Here is a 20,650-nt window from a genome sequence, read left to right as displayed (position 1 = left end):
GGGATCAATTGTCTGCCGACAGGCACCACTGGAAGGTCAAGAGCACTTCTTTTGTTCCCAAAACAAAACATTTAGCCGTGCCCGTTGACGTAAATGCTTGCTATCAGTTCTTATCCAGTACGTGCACAGCCAAGAACATGCAGGCTTCACTTCGATAGCAAGAACAATGTCAAGGTTCTACTTCTGTCACAAAGTACACACAGTTCACATTTTTATCAGCTGAGTGGTTTTGTCTGCATGCAGAGTTTCATTGATGTGCTCTACATTCAGCTCAGTTGCTAACATGTTAACATAAATTTAACAGTGTTTTTAACCAAGGGCTGGGCGATATGGTCTTTTTTTAATATCTCAATATTTTTAGGCCATGTCTCTCGATATTTTGCCTTAGCCTTGAATGAACACTTGATGCATACAATCACAGCAGTATGATGATTCTATGTGTCTCCATTAAAACATTCATGTTCATACTGCATTAATATATGCTCTTTTTAAACTTGCATGCAGAGAGGGAAATCACAACTAAGTCAACTGACCCAAACTGTACTTATTAAACAGTTATTAAGCAGTGGCACAAACATTTGTCATTTTAAAAAAAAAAGTGCAAGATTGTCAGAGACATTTTTAAACAAGCTATGAGTACACTTTTGTGCATGATATCACTAAGATGACAAATCAAAAAAACACTAAATTAAAGTGCACTTTTGTACAGAAAACCACTACAATAGTTCAAAACAAATGAAGTGCACTTTTGTGCATGATGTCACACATGATATTTCAATAACTGTCAAAGAAAAATTAGCTGCATAATAGGAAATCCAACAGTGTATGTCCTTCGCTATGTGGTAGGTTCCTGCGGACGTCATCTCCTTCTGTTGTTGACTATTTTTTTCATATGGCGTTGATCTGGAAATGGTTGCCTCTGCATTTTGTGGGTGTGTCACCGAACGGAGATGTTGACATGCGGAGTTTCAAGCACTCTTCATTCTCTAGCGGGTGACTTTTCAAATGATGCTACATACTAGCAGTAATGCTACTTTTTTCAACGCATTTGCCGCATACTTGACCTTTTACGGTCATTTGTTTGACATATTCCAGCTCGAAACAAAACCGCTGCCAGACGATGGACCCCGTGCTGTTTTTCTTGGGAATAAACGTTTCCTTCATTTGTTACTAGATTCGCACCTTCTTTCTCTCGTATGACCAATTGCACCACAGCTAACGCTCCGTGAGCGCGTATGCGTATGTGACATATGTGACGTACGTGAGAAAGTGCTTGTTTAATCTCTATGTGAGAAGGAGAGACAAGAAAGAGTGATAAAAGCCTGTAGTGTAATGCCCGCAGCTAAAAAACACTGCATGAGAATGTATACTCGAATATCACGATAGTTATTTTCTATATCACACAAACCCGCGATATATCGAGTTTATCGATATATCGTCCAGCCCTATTTTAACCCCAATTTTTTTTTTTTACCTTAAAATCTACAGTTGTTTTTACAGTGCATTACTGAAAGTGGAAAAACCATTGGGCTGTTATCTTTACGGTAAAATCCTAGCGGCTGAGCTGCCTTTTTTTTTTTTTTCTTAAATTTAAACAAAACATTTGTGGTTGATTGATGAGCCTTTTGTTTGTTTTTGTGTATTGCTGCACTATGTTGAGGCGATTTGAAAGTGTATTGTCTGTGGCTTTTATATCAATATTTGCTTGTACGTTTTATATATATATATATATATATATATATATATATATATATATATATACCTATATGCATATATATATATGTATACATATACATATAAATACATACATATATGCATATATACATATATATGCAATTATACACACATATAAACATACATATATACTATAGATTTATAGCCTATAACTATACATGCACATATATGTATATCTTGTACATATATGTGTACATATTATATTTATATAACGGATATATAACTAATATAATTATATCTTAAGAGTATGAGAAAGTTCGACTTTTACCTTATTTATTTCCGTGACGACCTCCTTAAAGTTTTATAATTAATCAGAAATATCAAGCAGCTAAAATGTCCCAAACATAGCAGAGGGTGGAAAGCGTTTTGCATTTTTTTCCCGTCATGCTTACAATGGGTGTAATTTCAAATTTTTTATGGTGAATGGACGTTTTTTACAATATCCACATAGTTCAGTGACCATGTCGGTTGACATTATGTGTTGGATGGATTTTTCTTTTTACCATGACTAGGGAAGGTTGTTTGCACTTGGTGATATGCTGAGCATGGTGATGTTCAGAGCATACTAAACTCATGATGTTCACTTGATTGTCAAAACAGCAGCATCAAGACTGTAAAACTTTTAAAAAGATTGCAATCTCCCAGCGAGCAATATTACTGTTTTAGACAATTTGAGGACGTCGGCAGGCTGTAGTTTGGACACCTCGGGACTAGATCAAAATTTACAGTATATACTGTATTTTTCTTATTCAGTTCATTTCAAAGAAGTAAATTGTGTGTCTGTTCTTTATTTATTTAAAAGTAATTTTCTGTGCGTGAGTACGTACCTTTTGAGTAGATTCAACAATAACGGTGATATAAAATGTTGATATAAAACCTGCCTGGTGTGCATTTGTACATGCGGTTTCAATGCGGCTGTGAGAAAGGGAATAAAACGTACAGAAAATAAGCATTAGCCCTTCTAGAAAAGTCCTTAATCCCCGAAACAAAAGCCTGCAATAAAGCTGGCAATGGGTTGCCGCGGCGACGCTTGCAGGCCAGCTTGTGTTCCCTCATCGAGAAGAAGGGGGCAACCACCAGGTGGGGAAAAGCCTGTTAGAGCGTACCTCACGTAGACGGCGTGAGGCGACAAAACGAGGGAGCCCTCGCAGGTGTCCGACACAACAAAGGCGCTTGCACAGCTAATGGCGGCCATCATGCACAGACCGCGCCAGCGGGAGGCAATAAAGAACGTCCGCCGCAGGAACTGCCAGCCATATATCAAAAAGGTCAAGGTCGACAACCTGTTGTGGACTTTTAAAGCTTCCACTGAAACCTGACACACAAGCTGGTGAACGTGTCCTTCAGCCATCTTCTCATCCAAATGTCAACAGGAAGTACCTCACCAGATCATTTGCTAAAAATGAAACTTCCTCGCTCAAGCAATGCAAATGTGCGTAATAACGCAAGTTAATACATCACGACATATCATAGCAATCTGCTGACACAATTGTGTCATTTTGTTATGACTTGATCCTATCCAAGCCATTTACAAAAGGTAAACAAACATGCTTGGCAATAAGCCAGTAGGAGCTAGCAGCTGAGCACGTAATCGCACATAAGCTGGACGTACTTAATAATCATTGAACTATATTGCAGACTAAAACATTTGTCAATATCATCTTATTACAACAAAATTCTTAAAAAGAAAAAGTTTTCATATTGTCATTACGGGCTACTGTGGGGAATTTTGAGGACAAAAATGAATTTATTCCATTCTGGGATAAGGCTGTAACATAAAAAAATGTGGAAAAAGTAAAGCGCTGTTAATACCGTATCAAATAAAATAAATAATAATATAATGTATTTTTTTTTTTTTTTTTACTATATATTATAGAACTGCTTTTTTACGGTAAAAAAAAAAAAAGGCAGCTCCGTGGCCAGGATTTTAACTCCCTCTATCATGATTAGAGATTTATCGACCGATAATATTGGCAGTCCGAAATTATCGGCCGAGAAATGCTTTAAAATATAAAATCGGAAATTATCGGTATCGATTTTTTTTTTTTAAAGTAAAATTTTTGACTTTTTAAAACGCCACTGTGTACACGGACATAGGGAGAAGAACAGAGCGCCAATAAACCTTAAAGGCACTGCCTTTGCGCGCCGGCCCAGTCACATTATATCTACAACTTTTCACACACACACAAGTGAATGCAACGCATACTTGGTCAACAGCCATACAGGTCACACTTACGGTGGCCGTATAAACAACTTTAACACGGTTACAAATATGCGCCACACTGTGAACCCACACCAAACAAGAATGACAAACACATTTCGGGAGAACCTCCGCACCGTAACACAACATAAACACAACAGCACAAATACCCAGAACCCCTTGCAGCATTAACTGTAAATCCCCCCGCTACCACCCACCACCCCCACCCACCTGAACCTCCTCATGCTCTCTCAGGGAGAACATGTCTCAAATTCCAAGCTGCTGTTTCGAGGCCTATTAAAAAAAAATTTTACTTTTTAACTTCAATAATAAATATGGCAGTGCCATGTTGGCATTTTTTTCATAACTTGAGTTGATTTATCTAGGAAAACCTCGTTATATTGTTTATTGTAACCAGCGGGGCATCACAACAAAATTAGGCATAATAATTTGTTAATTCCACAACTGTATATAGCGGTATCGGTTGATATCTGTATCGGTAATTAAGAGTTGGACAATATTGGAATATCGGATATCGGCAAAAAATCCATTATCGGGCATCTCTAATCATAATGTAAACATAGAGATAAAAGCATCATAAAGCTGAAAAGATGATATCAGTAATGAATTAAAAACAGTATATATATATATATATATATATATATATATATATATATATATATATATATTAAGCCCCTGCCTCGAAAGAAAATAATGTTTGCCTTGGTGCCCTAAAACTGCTCCCCTCACTTCCCAGGGGGTGATCAAGGGGATGGGTCAAATGCAGAGGACAAATTTCACCACACCTAGTGTGTGTGTGACAATCATTGGTACTTATATGAGCCTTCCTTTAAGGCAACACTTGCCTTGACCTTAAAAGGTTTGAGGCTTCCTCCTATATTAATTTATTTATTCATCTTTCTTATCATTACTTTTTAAATCGTATAATAAGTTATAGATCCATCCTGAATTTAAAATTTGTTTGACTACATTATTTATTAATCCAGTTACATTTATTTTTAAAAACATTTCAAACTATTTGTTTTAATTGTTGATTTAATAATGCTAATAATCATTATTATTAATAGTTATTTATTTAGTTGAATAAAAAAAAAAGTAACATCCTACTCCTTTTCAGACATGTGGCAACATTACTGTATGACATAACTATTTGAGTAAAGAAATGATGATGTCATTTAAAGGCCTACTGAAACCCACTACTACCAACCAAGCAGTCTGATAGTTTATATATCAATGATGAAATATTAACATTGCAACACATGCCAGTACGGCTGGTTTAGTTTACTAAATTGCAATTTTAAAATTCCCGCGGAGTTTCTTGTTAAAAACGTTGCGGAATGATGACGCGTGCGCGCGACGTCACGGACTGTCAGGAAATATTAGCGCGGCACTATTTGCGGCTAAAAGTCGTCTCTTTTCATCGCGCAATTAAACAGTATTCTAGACATCTGTGTTGCTGAATCTTTTGCAATTTGTTCAATTAATAATGGAGAAGTCAAAGTAGAAAGATGGAGTAGGGAAGTTTTAGCCACACAAACACACGGTGATTCCTTGTTTAAAATTCCCCGAGGTGAAGCTTTACTATGGATCAGAGCGGTCAAGCGAACATGGTTCCCGACCACTTGTCAACTGGCAGGTTTCGGTGGGAAAATTGTGTTAAAAAGTCGCCTCTTACCGGAGATCTGTGGAGTTTGCGCCGTCCTTGTATCTGCCGTCTACTTTCCTCAGAGATTGGCCTCAAGACACCCGTGGACACACCCCTCGAACTATCAGTTACTATTAAACTCACTAAAACACTAGCAACACAGGTTGGGGATTTCCCAGAATTATCCTAGTAAATGTGTCTAAAAACATCTGAATCCGTCCCAATGCAAACGCCTTTTTTTTTTCTTTTTTTTTCTAGTCCTTTGATATCAATATCATTATCCACAAATCTTTCATCCTCGCTCAAACTAATGGGGAAATTGTTGTTTTCTCGGTCCGAATAGCTCTTGCTGCTGGAGGCTCCCATTAAAAGCAATGTGTGGATGTGAGGAGCCCTCACCCTTGTGACGTCATCGTCTGCGACTTCCGGTAAAGACAAGGCTTTTTTATCAGCACCAAAAGTTGCGAACTTTATTGTCGATGTTCTCTACTAAATCCTTTCAGCAAAAATATGGCAATATCGCGAAATGATCAAGTATGACACATAGAATGGACCTGCTATCCCCGTTTAAATAAGAAAATCTCATTTCAGTAGGCCTTTAAAGCAACAATGCAAATATGCTTCACTGTCCAGGCATCATCTTGAATGATTCATGACCATGAAGAGCAGCTATTATTGATCACACAATAAAAGATGTTCAGCATGCGACTCTCAGTCTGCGCCGTTAAAAAAAACACAAAAAAAAAACCAGGAGTGGATTTCCTCTATTAATCACCTGCAGGGAGTCCGTCTCGCATCGACATGCCACGAGGCAACTACCATTGTGTTTATAGGTCGGCGCTATTTGCCCCGTGGGCGTCGCTGCCACCAAATGGCATGAGGAAGGGTAGAGGAATGTCCGCTGAGGTGTCAGCAGGAGACATCTCGTTAAAAGGTTTTGGGGGAAGGAGGAAGGTGTGAGGCGGAGGCGGAGCTCCGTTTGTTTGTACAGGAGGTGTCAGATGGCATCTCATGCCGGCATACGCTGAGCTGACATGCTCAAATCAATAGACTTGTTGTCCCAGCAGGGAGATTTTCAGGACTATTTGCTGAGAGAATGCCAACGGACAGGTAGCATTGTGACCTCTGACCTCTGCCATCTTGAGTCAGACATCACTTTAAATCAGGGCTGTCCATAGATCATTTTTTAACGACCCGCGGCACAATCGTTAGCGTTCTAAGATTAGCATGATAGCTTTTTTTGTTAACTCAAATATTTTGTTACTTGATGAATGATACCTGTTGGTAGGGCTGGAGGATATATCGAATATTCTCGATATATCATAGGTTTGTCTCTGTGCAATATAGAAAATGACTCTATCGTGATATTCGAGTATACGTTCTCGTGCAGTTGATTTTAACTGTGGGCATTACACTCCAGGCTCTTCTCGCTATTTCTTGTCTCTGCTTCTCGCAGAGACCTAAAACAAGCACACCTTCTTACCTACGACACATACGTATACACCCTCACGGAGCACAGAGGTAGCTACATGGGTAACGTTAGTTGTGGTTGTGTGTGGTAATACAAAAGAAAGAAAGTCCGAATCTGGTAACAAATGAAGGAAGAATTAATTCCCAGGAAAAACATCAGGGGGGTCCATCGTCTGGCCGTGGTTTGGCTTCAGGCGGGAAGATGTCGAACAGACAACCGTAATTTGTCAAGTGTGGGGCAAAAGCGTTGCTACAAAAAGTAGCATTACGGCTAATATGTGAAAAGTCACCTGCTAGAGAATGAAAAGGGCTTGAAACTCTGCATGTCAACATCACCGTTGGGTGCCACACTAACAAAATTCAGAGGCAACCATTTCCACATCAACACCGTATTAAAAAAAAAAAGTCAACAACAGAATGAGATAACGTCCGCAGGAGCCTACCACAAAGCAAATACTTATTTTCCACCATAATTTACAAATAAATTCTTTAAAATTCCTACAATGTGAATTCCTGGATTTTTCTTTTCACATTCTGTCTCTCACAGTTGAAGTGTACCTATGCTGAAAATTACAGACCTCTGTCATCATTTTTAGTGGGAGAACTTGCACAATCGGTGGGTGACTAAATACTTTTTTGCCCAACTGTATGTATGTATATACATATATATATAAATGATAAATGGGTTGTACTTGTATAGCGCTTTTCTACCGTCAAGGTACTCAAAGCGCTTTGACACTACTTCCACATTTACCCATTCACACACACATTCACACACTGATGGAGGGAGCTGCCATGCAAGGTACTAACCAGCACCCATCAGGAGCAAGGGTGAAGTGTCTTGCTCAGGACACAACGGACGTGACGAGGTTGGTACTAGGTGGGAATTGAACCAGGGACCCTCGGGTTGCGCACGGCCACTTTCCTACTGCGCCACGCCGTCCCTCTTCACCCTCTTCATATATATATATACATTTTCTACCGCTTGTCCCTTTTTTGGGGTGTGGGGGGCCGCTATATATATATATATATATATATATATATATATATATATATATATATACATACACGATTGTAGCTGAGATAGGCACCAGCGCCCCCCGCAACCCCAAAGGGAATAAGCAGTATATATATATATATATATATATATATATATATATATATATATATATATATATATATATATATATATATATATATATCAGGGTTTCCCACACATTCATTTATTAGTGGCGGCCCGCCACGAAAGAATTACGGCCGCCACAGATAAAAAAAATAAAAATAAAAAAATAAATAAAAATAATTTGAAAAATGTATTTTTTATATATTTTTTTTCGGCTTTTGACTCGCTCGACCGCTCATAAAAGCCACCACCGCCCCCGCCGCCCGACCACACCACCACAAATAGATGCCTGACCTGTGGGAAGCACTGTATATATATATATATATACACACCAATAAAGCAACCTTCCTTTCAACCTTGGACATCCACAAAATCATTTGTGGTCTTGAACAATAATTTACAACTAATTTTTACAGATGCATGCCGCTGAAAACAAACACACACACACACACACACACACACACACACACACACGCACGCACACACACTCACAGGCACGCACACACACTCACAGGCACGCACACGCACACACACACACATACATACAAACACGCATACACACCAGAGCCAAGTGTTTTCATTCAGAAGATTTCACACTATAAATAGTCCATCTCACGTGCTCACTTGACAATACAATCACTAACAGCAGAGACCTGCCGGGGCAGTGGGGCCAACTCGCCCTGGCTGGCGTATCTCACTAGAGGACAAGGAAAGCGAGGATGAAGCCAACAAATGTGCTATGCTAGTCCTCGAGCAAAATGGAAGCGTTTGTTTGTGATGCTCCTGGTTGCTAAAGAAAAGCTAGTAAATAACATTAGCATGCTAACACCAGCTTGTTATAATGGGAAGGGAACAGTTAGCATACTTGCAAGATGGGACAAGTCTCAAAATCCTTGAATTCTAGGTTTAAATGATCAAAATTAGCACAAATGCTAGCAGAAAACATTACCATACTACTGTTAACGTGATAAAAGTTAGCATACTTTCAAAATGGAACCAAGCATCAAAAGCCCTCATTTTTAGCTTTAAATAAATACAATTAGCTAAAATGCTAGCATAAATAAAACTTTGCATGCTAACATTACCATAATAACATGGGAAAAATTTCCACACATCAAAGCCAAGTTTTTTTAGGTTGAACATAGAAAACTAGCTAAAATACTGGCATAAAATATTAGCCTGATGACACAGGCAAAGTTAGGAGACGGCTATGATGGCGCCAAGAATCAAAATCCACGATTTGTAAGGATAAACACAGAAAACTAGCTAAAATGCTAGCATTCTTAGCATGATGACATGGGCAAAGTTACTGTACTGCTACGATGGCACCAAGTATCAAAAGCCCTCATTTTTAGATTTTTAAAATGTTAGCATAAATAAAACATGACATGCAAACATTACCATAATAATATTGGAAAAATGAATGTACTTTTAAGATGGCACCAAGTATCAAAAAGCATCATGTTTAAGGTTAAACATGGAAAATTTGCAAAAATGCTAGCATTAAATGTTAGCATGATGACAGAAAAAGATAGCCAAGTATCAAAAGCATTATTGTTTGGTTTAGACAGATAAAATTAGCACACTTGTTAGTGTTACATCGATTGAGGGTCGAGCGAGTTAGACTAATATAGTAAAAACATTGTACTTAAGATTGCGGCAAGTATTGAAAGCCATGATTTTTTGGGTCTAAATGAATACATTAGCTAACTTTTTATTATTAACTCAATAAGGAGTCGAGCGAGCTTGACTAACAGGAAAAAGTTAGCGTACTTTTAAGATGGCAACAAGTATCAAAAGCGATGATTTATAAAGGTTAAACACAGAAGTTTAGTTAAAATACTAACAGAAAATGTTAGCATGAAGACATAGGAAAAATTAGCATACTTTTGAGATGGCGCCAAGTGTCAAAAGTTGGGATTTTTAAGGTTAAACATATCAAATTAGCTGAAATGCTAGCATTAAATTTTAGCATGATGACATGGGAAAAGTTAGCGTACTTCTCAGATGGCGTCAAGTATCAAAAGTCATTATTTTTAGGTTTAAATAAATACAGTTAGCAATTGAACAGACTGCAAAGACAAAATACCTAATGCTCACACTGGAAAACTTTGTTATTTTCTGCAAATATTATCTCAGTTGGAATTTGATGCCTGCAACATGTTTCAAAAAAAGCTGGCACAAGTGGCACAAAAGACTGAGAAAGTTGAGGAATGCTCATCAAAGACTGATATGGAACGTCCCACAGGTGAACAGGCTAATTGGGAACAGGTGGGTGCCATGATTGGGTATAAAAGTAGTTTCCATTAAATGCTCAGTCATTCACAAACAAGGATGGGGCGAGGAAGAACAACATTTCTCAACCAGTTATTGCAAGGAATTTACGGATTTCACCATTTACGGTCTGTAATATCATCAAAATGTTCAAAGAATCTGGAGAAATCACTGCAGGTAGTAACATTGAATGCCCGGGACCTTAGACCCCTCAGGCAGTACTGCATCAAAGAGCGACATAAGTGAAGTGAATTATATTTATATAGCGCTTTTCTCAAGTGACTCAAAGCGCTTTACATAGTGACACCCAATATCTAAGTGTATAAAGGATATCACCACATAGGTTAAGAAACACTCCAGAAAACCACTGTCAGTAACTACAGTTTGTTGCTACATCTGGAAGTGTAAGTTCAAACTGTACTGTGCAAAGCAAAAGCCATTTATCAACAACACCCAGAAACACCGCCAACGTCGCCAGGCCCGAGATCATCTAAGATGGACTGATGCAAAGCGGAAAAGAGTTCTGTGGTCTGACAAGTCCACAATTCAAATTGTTTTTGGAAACTGTGGACGTCGTGTCCTTTGTACCAAAGGGGAAAATAAACATCCGGACTGTTCTAGGTGCAAAGTTGAAAAGCCAGCATCTGTGATTGTATGGGGGTGTATTAGTGCCCAAGGCATGGGTAACTTACACATCTGTGAAGGCACCATTATTGCTGAAAGGTACATACAGGTTTTGGAGTAACATATGTTGTCATCCAAGCAACGTTATCATGGACGCCCCTGCTTATTTCAGCATGACAATGCCAAGCCACGTTTTCATAGTAAAAGAGTGCGGGTACTAGAGTGGTCTGCTTGTAGTCCAGACCTGTCTCCCATCGAAAATGTGTGGGGCAATATGAAGCCTTAAATACCACAACGGAGACCCCGGACTGTTGAACAACTTAAGCTGTACATCAAGCAAGAATGGGAAATAATTCCACCTAAAAAGCTTCAAAAATGTGTCTCCTCAGTTCCCAAACGTTTACTGAGTGTTGTTAAAAGGAAAGGTCATGTAACACAGTGGTAAAAATACCCCTGGGACAACATTTTTGCAATGGGTTGCTGCCATTAAATTCTAAGTTAATGATTATTTGCAATAAAAAATAAGTTCCTCAGTTCAAACATTACATATCATGCCTTAGCAGTCTATTCTAATGAATGTAAGTTGAAAAAGATTAGCAAATCATTGTATTCAATTTTTATTTACCATTTACACAACCTGCCAACTTCACTGCTTTTGTGTGTGTATATATATATATATATATATATATATATATATATATATATATATATATATATATATATATAGCTATGATGTTCAAGGTTAAACAGAGAAAAGTAGCTAAAATGCGAGCACAAAACATTAACGTGATAACATAAGAAGAGTTAGTGTACTTCTGAGATGGCAAAAAGTATCTATAGCAGGGGTGTCAAACGTATGGGCCGAGGGCCGGATCAGACCCGCGAACAGGTTTTATCCGGCCCCGAAAGGATGAGTTTGCTAAGTATAAAAATGAGACAGCATTTTTTCATGAAAAAAAAACAGCTGTTCTAAATGTGTCCACTAGATGTCGCAATAGCAATTCTTTGTATCTTTGTAGATCAGGGGCGCTCACACTTTTTCTGCAGGCAAGCTACTTTTCAATTGACCAAGTCGAGGAGATCTACCTCATTCCTATTTATAATTGATATTTATTTATTTATGAAAGATACATTTTTGTTAACAAGTTAATAGTGTTTAATGATAATACAAGCATGTTAAACACACATAGATTCCTTTCTTTCATGAAGACAAGAATATAAGTTGGTGTATTTGATTCTGATGACTTGCATTGATTGGAATTAGACAGTGGTGCTGATAACGTCCGCATTTTCAAATGGAGGAAAAAAAAAAGTCCTCCTTTCTGTCCAATACCACATGAAAGTGGTTGGATTTGGCATCTCATTTGTCCAACTTGCATACTCGTTTTTAAACACTTTGTTATGAGAGTAGCATATGTGTGTGGCCCTTTAATGTCTGGCAGCAGGTGAGTGACGTCAGTGAGTGTGCGGGTGGGCAAGCAAGTGAGAAAGCGGTCGCTGAGGGCGGGGGAGAAATACATTGGCATCAAACTCCGTAGCTTGCTAGCTTGTGCACGCTAGCTTTCTGAGACTCTTATTTTGTTAGCACAGGCAGGATGAAACAGGTCTTTTATCGTGAAGACAGGAACTGTGCAGTCGGTCTTTAGAGTTTTGACAGTAGGTACGGAGTCTCTAGAAATAAAATGTGTTTCTCTGCGTCCGCCCTGTTAGTGATTTTTTTCTTAAATATGAGCTTGCAGCAGCCAGCGTCATCTCACAAGATCCTCGGGTGCCGAGAATGTCAAACAACTGACGAAAGTGAAGTCTTGGTATGATTGATGATTGCTCATTTTTATGTATATTTTTTAATGCCTGGCTTGAGATCGACTGACACACCCTCCGAGATCGACCAGTCGATCACGATCGACGTAATGGGCACCCCTGTTGTAGATGATGCTACAAAAAATAAACCATGTTAGTGCAGCAGTGGAGGAAAATGATCAAACTACATGAATAACATCATGTAATTTGATTTTGATATTATTTTTTTCTCTTGATAGATTGAAAATTAACACCAATGAGTTGACTGATGAATATTATCACATAATTTATTCAGAAAGCATAAATAACAACAAATAAAGGTAGAATACTATTAACCGCAACAAGTGTAAAAAAAACAAAAACAACATTATAATGTGTTCATTTTTCAGAATGTGTTTGTTCTATTTTTAAACAAAGAAAACAATCTGAAGTTGTCTTTATTTTTAAGTTATCGCACCGTGATTTTACCAGTCCGGCCCACTTGGGAATAGATTTTTCTCCATGTGGCCCCCGATCTGAAATGAGTTTGACACCCCTGGTCTATAGCCAGAATTTTCAAGGTTAAACAGAGAACACTATCTAAAATAGTAGCACAAAACACTAGCATGATGACATAGGAACAGTTAACGTACTTCAAAGATGGCGCCAAGTGTCGAAAGCCATGATTTTTAAACAAATAAAATCAACACGCTTGTTAATGTTACCTCACTTGAGAGTCGAGGCGACCTAGACAATGAGTTCGCCAGCTTGTTGTCCAGCACGACTTTAGTGAGAGTCGAGCGATCTAGACAACGAGCTCGCCGGCTCGCTGTCCAGCATGACTATACCGAGAGTTGAGCGAGATAGACAACGAGCTCATAGGCTCGTTGCCCAGCACGAGCCTACAGAGTCGCGCGAGAGATAACGAGCTCGCTGGCTTGTTGTCCAGCACGACTTTACTGAGAGTGAAGCGATCTAGTCAACAAGCTGAGAGTCGAGCAATCTTGACAACGAGCTCGCCGGCTCGTTGTCCAGCACGAATATATCGAGAGTCCAGCGATCTAGTAAACAAATTCACCAGCTTGTTGTCCAGCACGACTCTACAGAGTCGCGCGAGATGGACAGCTAGCTCGCCGGCTCGTTGTCCAGCACGACTTTACTGAGAATCGAGCGATCTAGTCAACGAGCTCGCCGGCTCGTTGTCCAGCATGACTATACCGAGAGTCGCGCGAGAGACAACAAGCTCGCTGGTTGTCCAGCACGACTTTACTGAGAGTGAAGCGATCTAGTCAACAAGCTGAGAGTCGAGCGATCTCGACAACGAGCTCACCGTCTCGTTGTCCAGCACAACTATACCGAGAGTCGAGCGATCTAGTCAACGAATTCACTGGCTCGTTGTCCAACACGACTCTACAGAGAGCCGCGCGAGATGGACAACAAGCCCGCCGGCTCGTTGTCCAGCATGACTTTACAGAGAGTTGAGCGATTTAGTCAACTAGCTCGCCGGCTCATTGTCCAGCAGGACTTTAGCGAGAATCGAACCAGTGGTAGACAACAAGCTCGCCGGCTCGTTGTCTAGATTGCTCAACTCTCAGTAAAGTCGTGCTGGACACCGAGCCGCGCGAGATAGACAACGAGCAAGCTGTTCCGTTGTCCAGCAGGTCTCTACAGAGGGTCGCGAGAGATTGACAACGAGCTCGCCGGCTCGTTGTCCAACACGACTTTACTGAGAGTCGAGCGATCTATTCAATGAGCTCGCCGGCTCAATGTCCAGCACGACTTTACAGAGAGTCAAGCGATCTAGTCAACGAGCTCCCCGGCTCATTGTCCAGCAGGACTTTACCGAAAATCGAGCGAGGTAGACAACAAGCTTGCTGGCTCGTTGTCTAGATTGCTCGACTCTCAGCAAACTTGTCATGCTGGACAACGAGCCGGCGACTCCGTAGAGTCGTGCTGGACAACGAGCAAGCACGACTCTACCGAGCCGCGCGTGATAGACAAGGAGCAAGCCGTTTCGTTGTCCAGCAGGACTCTACAGAGGGTCGCGAGAGATAGACAACAAGCTCGCCGGCTCGTTGTCCAACACGACTTTACTGAGAGTCGAGCCCTCTACATAACAAGCGAACCGGCTCATTGTCCAGCACGGCTCTACAGAGTCACACGAGATAGACAACGAGCTCACCGGCTCATTGTCCAGCACAACTTTTTCTAAGAGTCGAGCGATCTACACAACGAGCTCGCCGGCTTGTTGTCCAGCACGACTTTTACTGAGAGTCGCGCGAGATAGACAATGAGCTAATCGGCTCGTTGTCCAGCACGACTCTTGTGGGGTTTACAGACACCTGTGAGGTCTGCCATCAGAGACCCAATAAGAAGGGTCAGTGTCGTCCATGTTGGATGCACCTCCAAGCCGGTGGGACGTCAAACATGGCTGCTAAATTGGGGGTCTGAAGCAGGTTGAATTTAGATGTCCTGTAAACACACTCTGACAAAGACTATGATGGAACCTTCTAGAATGAACTGCAACGTATTGGAGTGCTGTTAAGCGGCCTAGAAGAAGACATGTCGGTTGTAAGAGTGACCTACCTCCACGTAGCCCCCCAGTGCGGGCACCACGGCGGCCAGCAGCCAGGCTGAGATCAGCAGGACGGACACCATCTTCCACAATCCAACTACTTAGATCCTTGCCGAGAGAATACGTATACAGCGGCGCCACAAAGTCCGGAGAAATGTGCGCCTTATGTCTGCTCTACCTCTATTTCTCCTTCAAAAGCGCAGACGGAGCGTCGCCGGAGTGCGTCCCGGGTGGAAGTGAGGATTATTAGGCAGGCTGCTCCGCCACTGCTGCCCCCTCCCTCCCTCCGACAGAGACACCGCGGTGCTGCGAGCGCGGCGCCCCCCTTGTGGCAGACACTGCCACCTGCAGGTGAAACAGGGCGACGTCACAGACAACAATAAAGGGATTGCGATGACAACAATCAAAGTTGTATGAACGTCACTCAAACTGTGCTCATTTGGAGCTAGTAGATGTTACAAAAAATCCTGAAGAGGATTACATATATTATTATACATTATGTAAATTCCAAAGACATGCACCTGGGGATTGGTTGATTGGCAACACTAAATGGTCCCTAGTGTGTGAATGTGAGAGTGAATGTTGTCTATCTGTGTTGGACATGCCCTTGATAAGGTGGCGACTTGTCCAGGGTGTACACTGCCTTCCGCCCGATTGTAGCTAAAATAGATTACCATGAATTGATTAACGTGGACCCCGACTTAAACAAGTTGAAAAACTTATTGGGGTGTTACCATTTAGTGGTCAATTGTACGGAATATGTACTGTACTGTGCAATCTATTAATAAAAGTTTCAATCAATCAATCAAGGGGATAAGCGGTAAGAAAGGGATGGATGGATGGATGGATATGAATTATTTTTGAATACTTTTGAGTAGTAAATATTAAATCGATTTGTTTGGATTAAAAACATTGTTTACAAAGAGAAACGTACATTATTTCGTTTTTCATTGTTGTAAATTCAACTGAAATATGTGCTATATTCTGTTAGTAAAAGAAAAAGAAAAAAAAAAACTTTCTTTACTTTGATATCAGATATCTAATCTGTCTTGGTTATAATCACATTTTAAATTATTTATATATATATATATATATATATATATATATATATATATATATATATATATATATATATATATATATATATATATATAAATATATATATATGTATATATATATATATATATATACACACACAGACACAAATGTACACACATTTGTATGCCGCCTATACATGTGTATATATTATATTAATATAATAATAGTATAATAATATTATTGTATATATATATATATATATATATATATATATATATATATATATATATATACATATATATATATTTACATACACTGTGGGGCAAAAAAGTATTTGGTCAGCCACCGATTGTGCGAGTTCTCCCACTTAAAATGATGACAGAGGTCTGTAATTTTCATCATAGGTACACTTCAACTGTGAGAGACAGAATGTGAAAAAAAATCCAGGAATTCACATTGTAGGAATTTTAAAGAATTTATTTGTAAATTACTGTGGAAAATAAGTATTCGGTCAACCATTCAAAGCTCTTACTGATGGAATGATGTTTTGGCTCAAAATCTCACGATACATGGCTTCATTCATTCTTTCCTTAACACGGATCAATCGTCCTGTCCCCTTAGCAGAAAAACAGCCCCAAAGCATGATGTTTCCACCCCCATGCTTCACAGTAGGTGTGGTGTACTTGGGATGCAACTAAGTATTCTTCTTCCTCCAAACACGACAAGTTGAGTTTATACCAAAATGGATACATGGATGATACAGCAGAGGATTGGGAGAATGTCATGTGGTCAGATGAAACCAAAATAGAACTTTTTGGTATAAACTCAACTCGTCGTGTTTGGAGGAAGAAGAATACTGAGTTGCATCCCAAGAACACCATACTTACTGTGAAGCATGGGGGTGAAAACATCATGCTTTGGGTCTGTTTTTCTGCAAAGGGGACAGGACTATTGATCCGTGTTAAGGAAAGAATGAATTGGGCATGTATTGTGAAATTTTGAGCCAAAACCTCCTTCCATCAGTGAGAGCTTTGAATGGTTGACCAAATACTTATTTTCCACCATAATTTACAAATAAATTCTTAAAAATTCCAACAATGTGAATTCGTGGATTTTTTTTCACATTCTGTCTCTTACAGTTGAAGTGTACCTATGATGAAAATTACAGAACTCTGTCATCATTTTAAGTAGGAGAACTTGCACAACTGGTGGCTGACTAAATACTTTTTTGCCCCACTGTGTGTGTGTATATGTATATATATATATATATATATATATATATATATATATATATATATATATATATATATATATATATATATATATATATATATATATATATATATATATATATATATACATATATATATATATATAGGGACGGTGTGGCGCAGTGGGAGAGTGGCCGTGCGCAACACGAGGGTCCCTGGTTCAAAATCCCACCTAGTACCAACCTCGTCACGTCCGTTGTGTCCTGAGCAAGACACTTCACCCTTGCTCCTGATGGGTGCTGGTTGGCGCCTTGCATGGCACCTCCCTCCATCAGTGTGTGAATGTGTGTGTGAATGGGTAAATGTGGAAATAGTGTCAAAGCGCTTTGAGTACCTTGAAGGTAGAAAAGCGCTATACAAATACAACCCATTTATTTATTTATTTATATATATAAAATATGTATGAGTGTAAATGTTGTCTGTCTATCTGTGCTGGCCTTTTGATGAGGTGGCGACTTTTCCAGGGTGTACACCGCCTTCCGCCCGAATGCAGCTGAGATAGGTTCCACCACCCCCCGCGACCCTGTAAGGGACAAGCGGTAGGAAACGGATGGATACGAAGGTCCTGAGTAGTCCTGAGTTCAATCCCAGGCTCAGGATCTTTCTGTGTGGAGTTTGCATGTCCTCCCCATGACTGTGTGGGTTCACTTTGGGTACTCCGGCTTCCTCTCACCTCCAGAAACATGCACCTGGGGATAGGTTGATTGGCAACACTAAATTGGCCCTAGTGTATGAATGTGAGTGTGAATGTTGTCTGTCTATCTGTGTTGGCCCTGCAATGAGGTGGCAACTTGTCCAGGGTGTACGCCGCCTTCCGCCTGAATGCAGCTGAGATAGGCTCCAGCACTCCCCGCAACCCCAAAAGGGACAAGCGGTAGAAAAATGGATGGATGGATGGATCCCAAAATGAACTCTGTATTTTTCTCTTGAGCCCTATCCCTAACTAAGTCTGTCTACCTGTACTCCCATTCATTTGTCCTGCTGTCCACCTCCTTCCCTGTATTAGGCCCAGTCCCCCCCCCCCCTCACCAGAAGCTGTCTCAATCACTTGTTCTTGAATTGAAAAATAAATGATCCCGTTTTCCATGTTGCAAACAATTGATGTGTTCTTGTCTGCAAGCAACTTCAAATGCATGTTTGCCTCTCCTCTGTTCCTCTCCCTTTCTATACTGTTTTTTTGGGAGTTTTCCACGAGTCTATGGGAAGAGAATGTAGTTATGATGGTATGAATAGCCCTTTGGTTATGGTTTTAGTTTGTAATAAAGAAAATAGACTATATAAGCTTGACTTCCATCGCGAGGTCAATGACGGCGGGTGTGTCAGTCCAACGCTAGCCAGGTATTGAAAAAAAAATAGACCTAAAAAATTGCGACCATCAATCTTTTCACCAAGACGTCACTTTTGTCACTTGATTGACATTCACGGCAAACGAAGGTCTTGTGAAATGAAGCTGGCTGCTGCGAGCTCATTAATAAGAAAAAATGACCAAACAGAAGGCGAGAAACACTTTTTATGTCAACAGACACTCACACCGTACCTGCCGTCAAAACTCTAAAGACCGACTGCACAGTTCCTGTCGTCACAATAAAAGCGCTGCTTCATCCTGCCTGTGCTAACAATATAAGAGTCTCAGATAGCTGGCGTGCACAAGCTAGCAAGCTACGGAGTTTGCCGCCAATGTATTTCTTGTAAAGTGTATAAAAAGGAGTATGGAAGCTGGACAAATAACAAAAAAACAACCACTTTTACGTGGTATTGGACAGAAAGGAGGACATTTCTTCTCGAACATTCAGAAAAGTGGACGTTATCAGCACTACTGTCTGATTCAAATCAATGCAAGTCATCAGAATCATGTGATACACAAACTTATATTCTTGTGCTCATGAAAGAAAGAAATCTATATGTGTTACACACGCTTGTCAATCAATCAAAGTTTACTTTTATAGCCCTAAATCACAAGTGTCTCAAAGGGCTGCACAAGCCACAACGACATCCTCGGCCCAGATCCCACATCAGGGCAAGAAAAAACACAACCCAATGGGATTACAATGAGAAACCTTGGAGGGGACCGCAGATGTAGGTACAATGGACATCGAGTCGTTCTATTTAATAGTGTGAGAGTCCAATCTACAGTGGATCTAACATAATAGTGTGAGAGTCCAGTCCATAGTGGGGCCAGCAGGAGATCATCTTGAGTGGAGATAATTCAGCAGCGCAGAGACGTCCCCAACTGATGCACAGATCAGTGGTCCAGCCTGGGTCCCGACTGTGTCCAGCTAGTGCCTCATCTGTGGTCACCAAATATGTGACCCCTCGCCCCCTCCACGAAGGAGAGGGGAGCAGAGCAGAAAAGAAACGGCAGATCAACTGGTCTAAAGCGGGGGGAAAGGGGGGGGGGGTCTATTTAAAGGCTAGAGTATACAAATGAGTTTTAAGATGGGACTTAAATGCTTCTACTGAGGTAGCATCTCTCACTGTTACCAGGAGGACATTCCAGAGTACTTGAGCCCCAATAAAAAACGCTCTATAGCCTGCAGACTTTTTTTGGGCTCTGGGAATCACTAATAAGCCGGAGTCCTTTGAACGCAGATTTCTTACCGGGACATATGGTACAATACAATCGGCAAAATAGGATGGAGCTAGACCATGTAGTATTTTATCAAAGGTAGTAAAACCTTGTAGTTGTCACAGTTCAATTCGCAGTGGAACAGAGGAACCCAAGGAGGCAGATGGAATTGACAGTAAATTGTTCTTTACTTCACAAAAATGAAAGTAGATACAACAATAATCCGAAACTTGAATGTAACAAAAAGCGACGGTGCGAAAACAAAAGAACACAAAAAGGCACCGTGATAAAAAGAACTAAAGCTAAAATACAAACTAACTAAAACTAGGG

At 40.1% G+C, this 20,650-nt stretch overlaps 1 protein-coding gene across 1 annotated transcript in view; it reads right to left on the bottom strand.

Annotated features, from left to right (window-relative positions):
* Window positions 1-15,704, bottom strand: part of aplp2 (amyloid beta (A4) precursor-like protein 2) — a 181,264-nt gene extending 165,560 nt beyond the window's left edge. The window contains exon 1 of the mRNA XM_061877856.1: window positions 15,457-15,704. Within this exon, the coding sequence (XP_061733840.1) occupies window positions 15,457-15,528 (72 nt within the window). The 5' untranslated portion in view covers window positions 15,529-15,704. The remainder of the gene's footprint in view (window positions 1-15,456) is intronic.
* Window positions 15,705-20,650: the final 4,946 nt, after the last annotated feature.

Source organism: Nerophis ophidion, linkage group LG18, assembly GCF_033978795.1.
Source record: "Nerophis ophidion isolate RoL-2023_Sa linkage group LG18, RoL_Noph_v1.0, whole genome shotgun sequence".
Classification (NCBI taxonomy): domain Eukaryota; kingdom Metazoa; phylum Chordata; class Actinopteri; order Syngnathiformes; family Syngnathidae; genus Nerophis; species Nerophis ophidion.
Note: the sequence above shows the minus strand (reverse complement) of the source record. Positions and strands in the feature narration are given on the sequence as shown.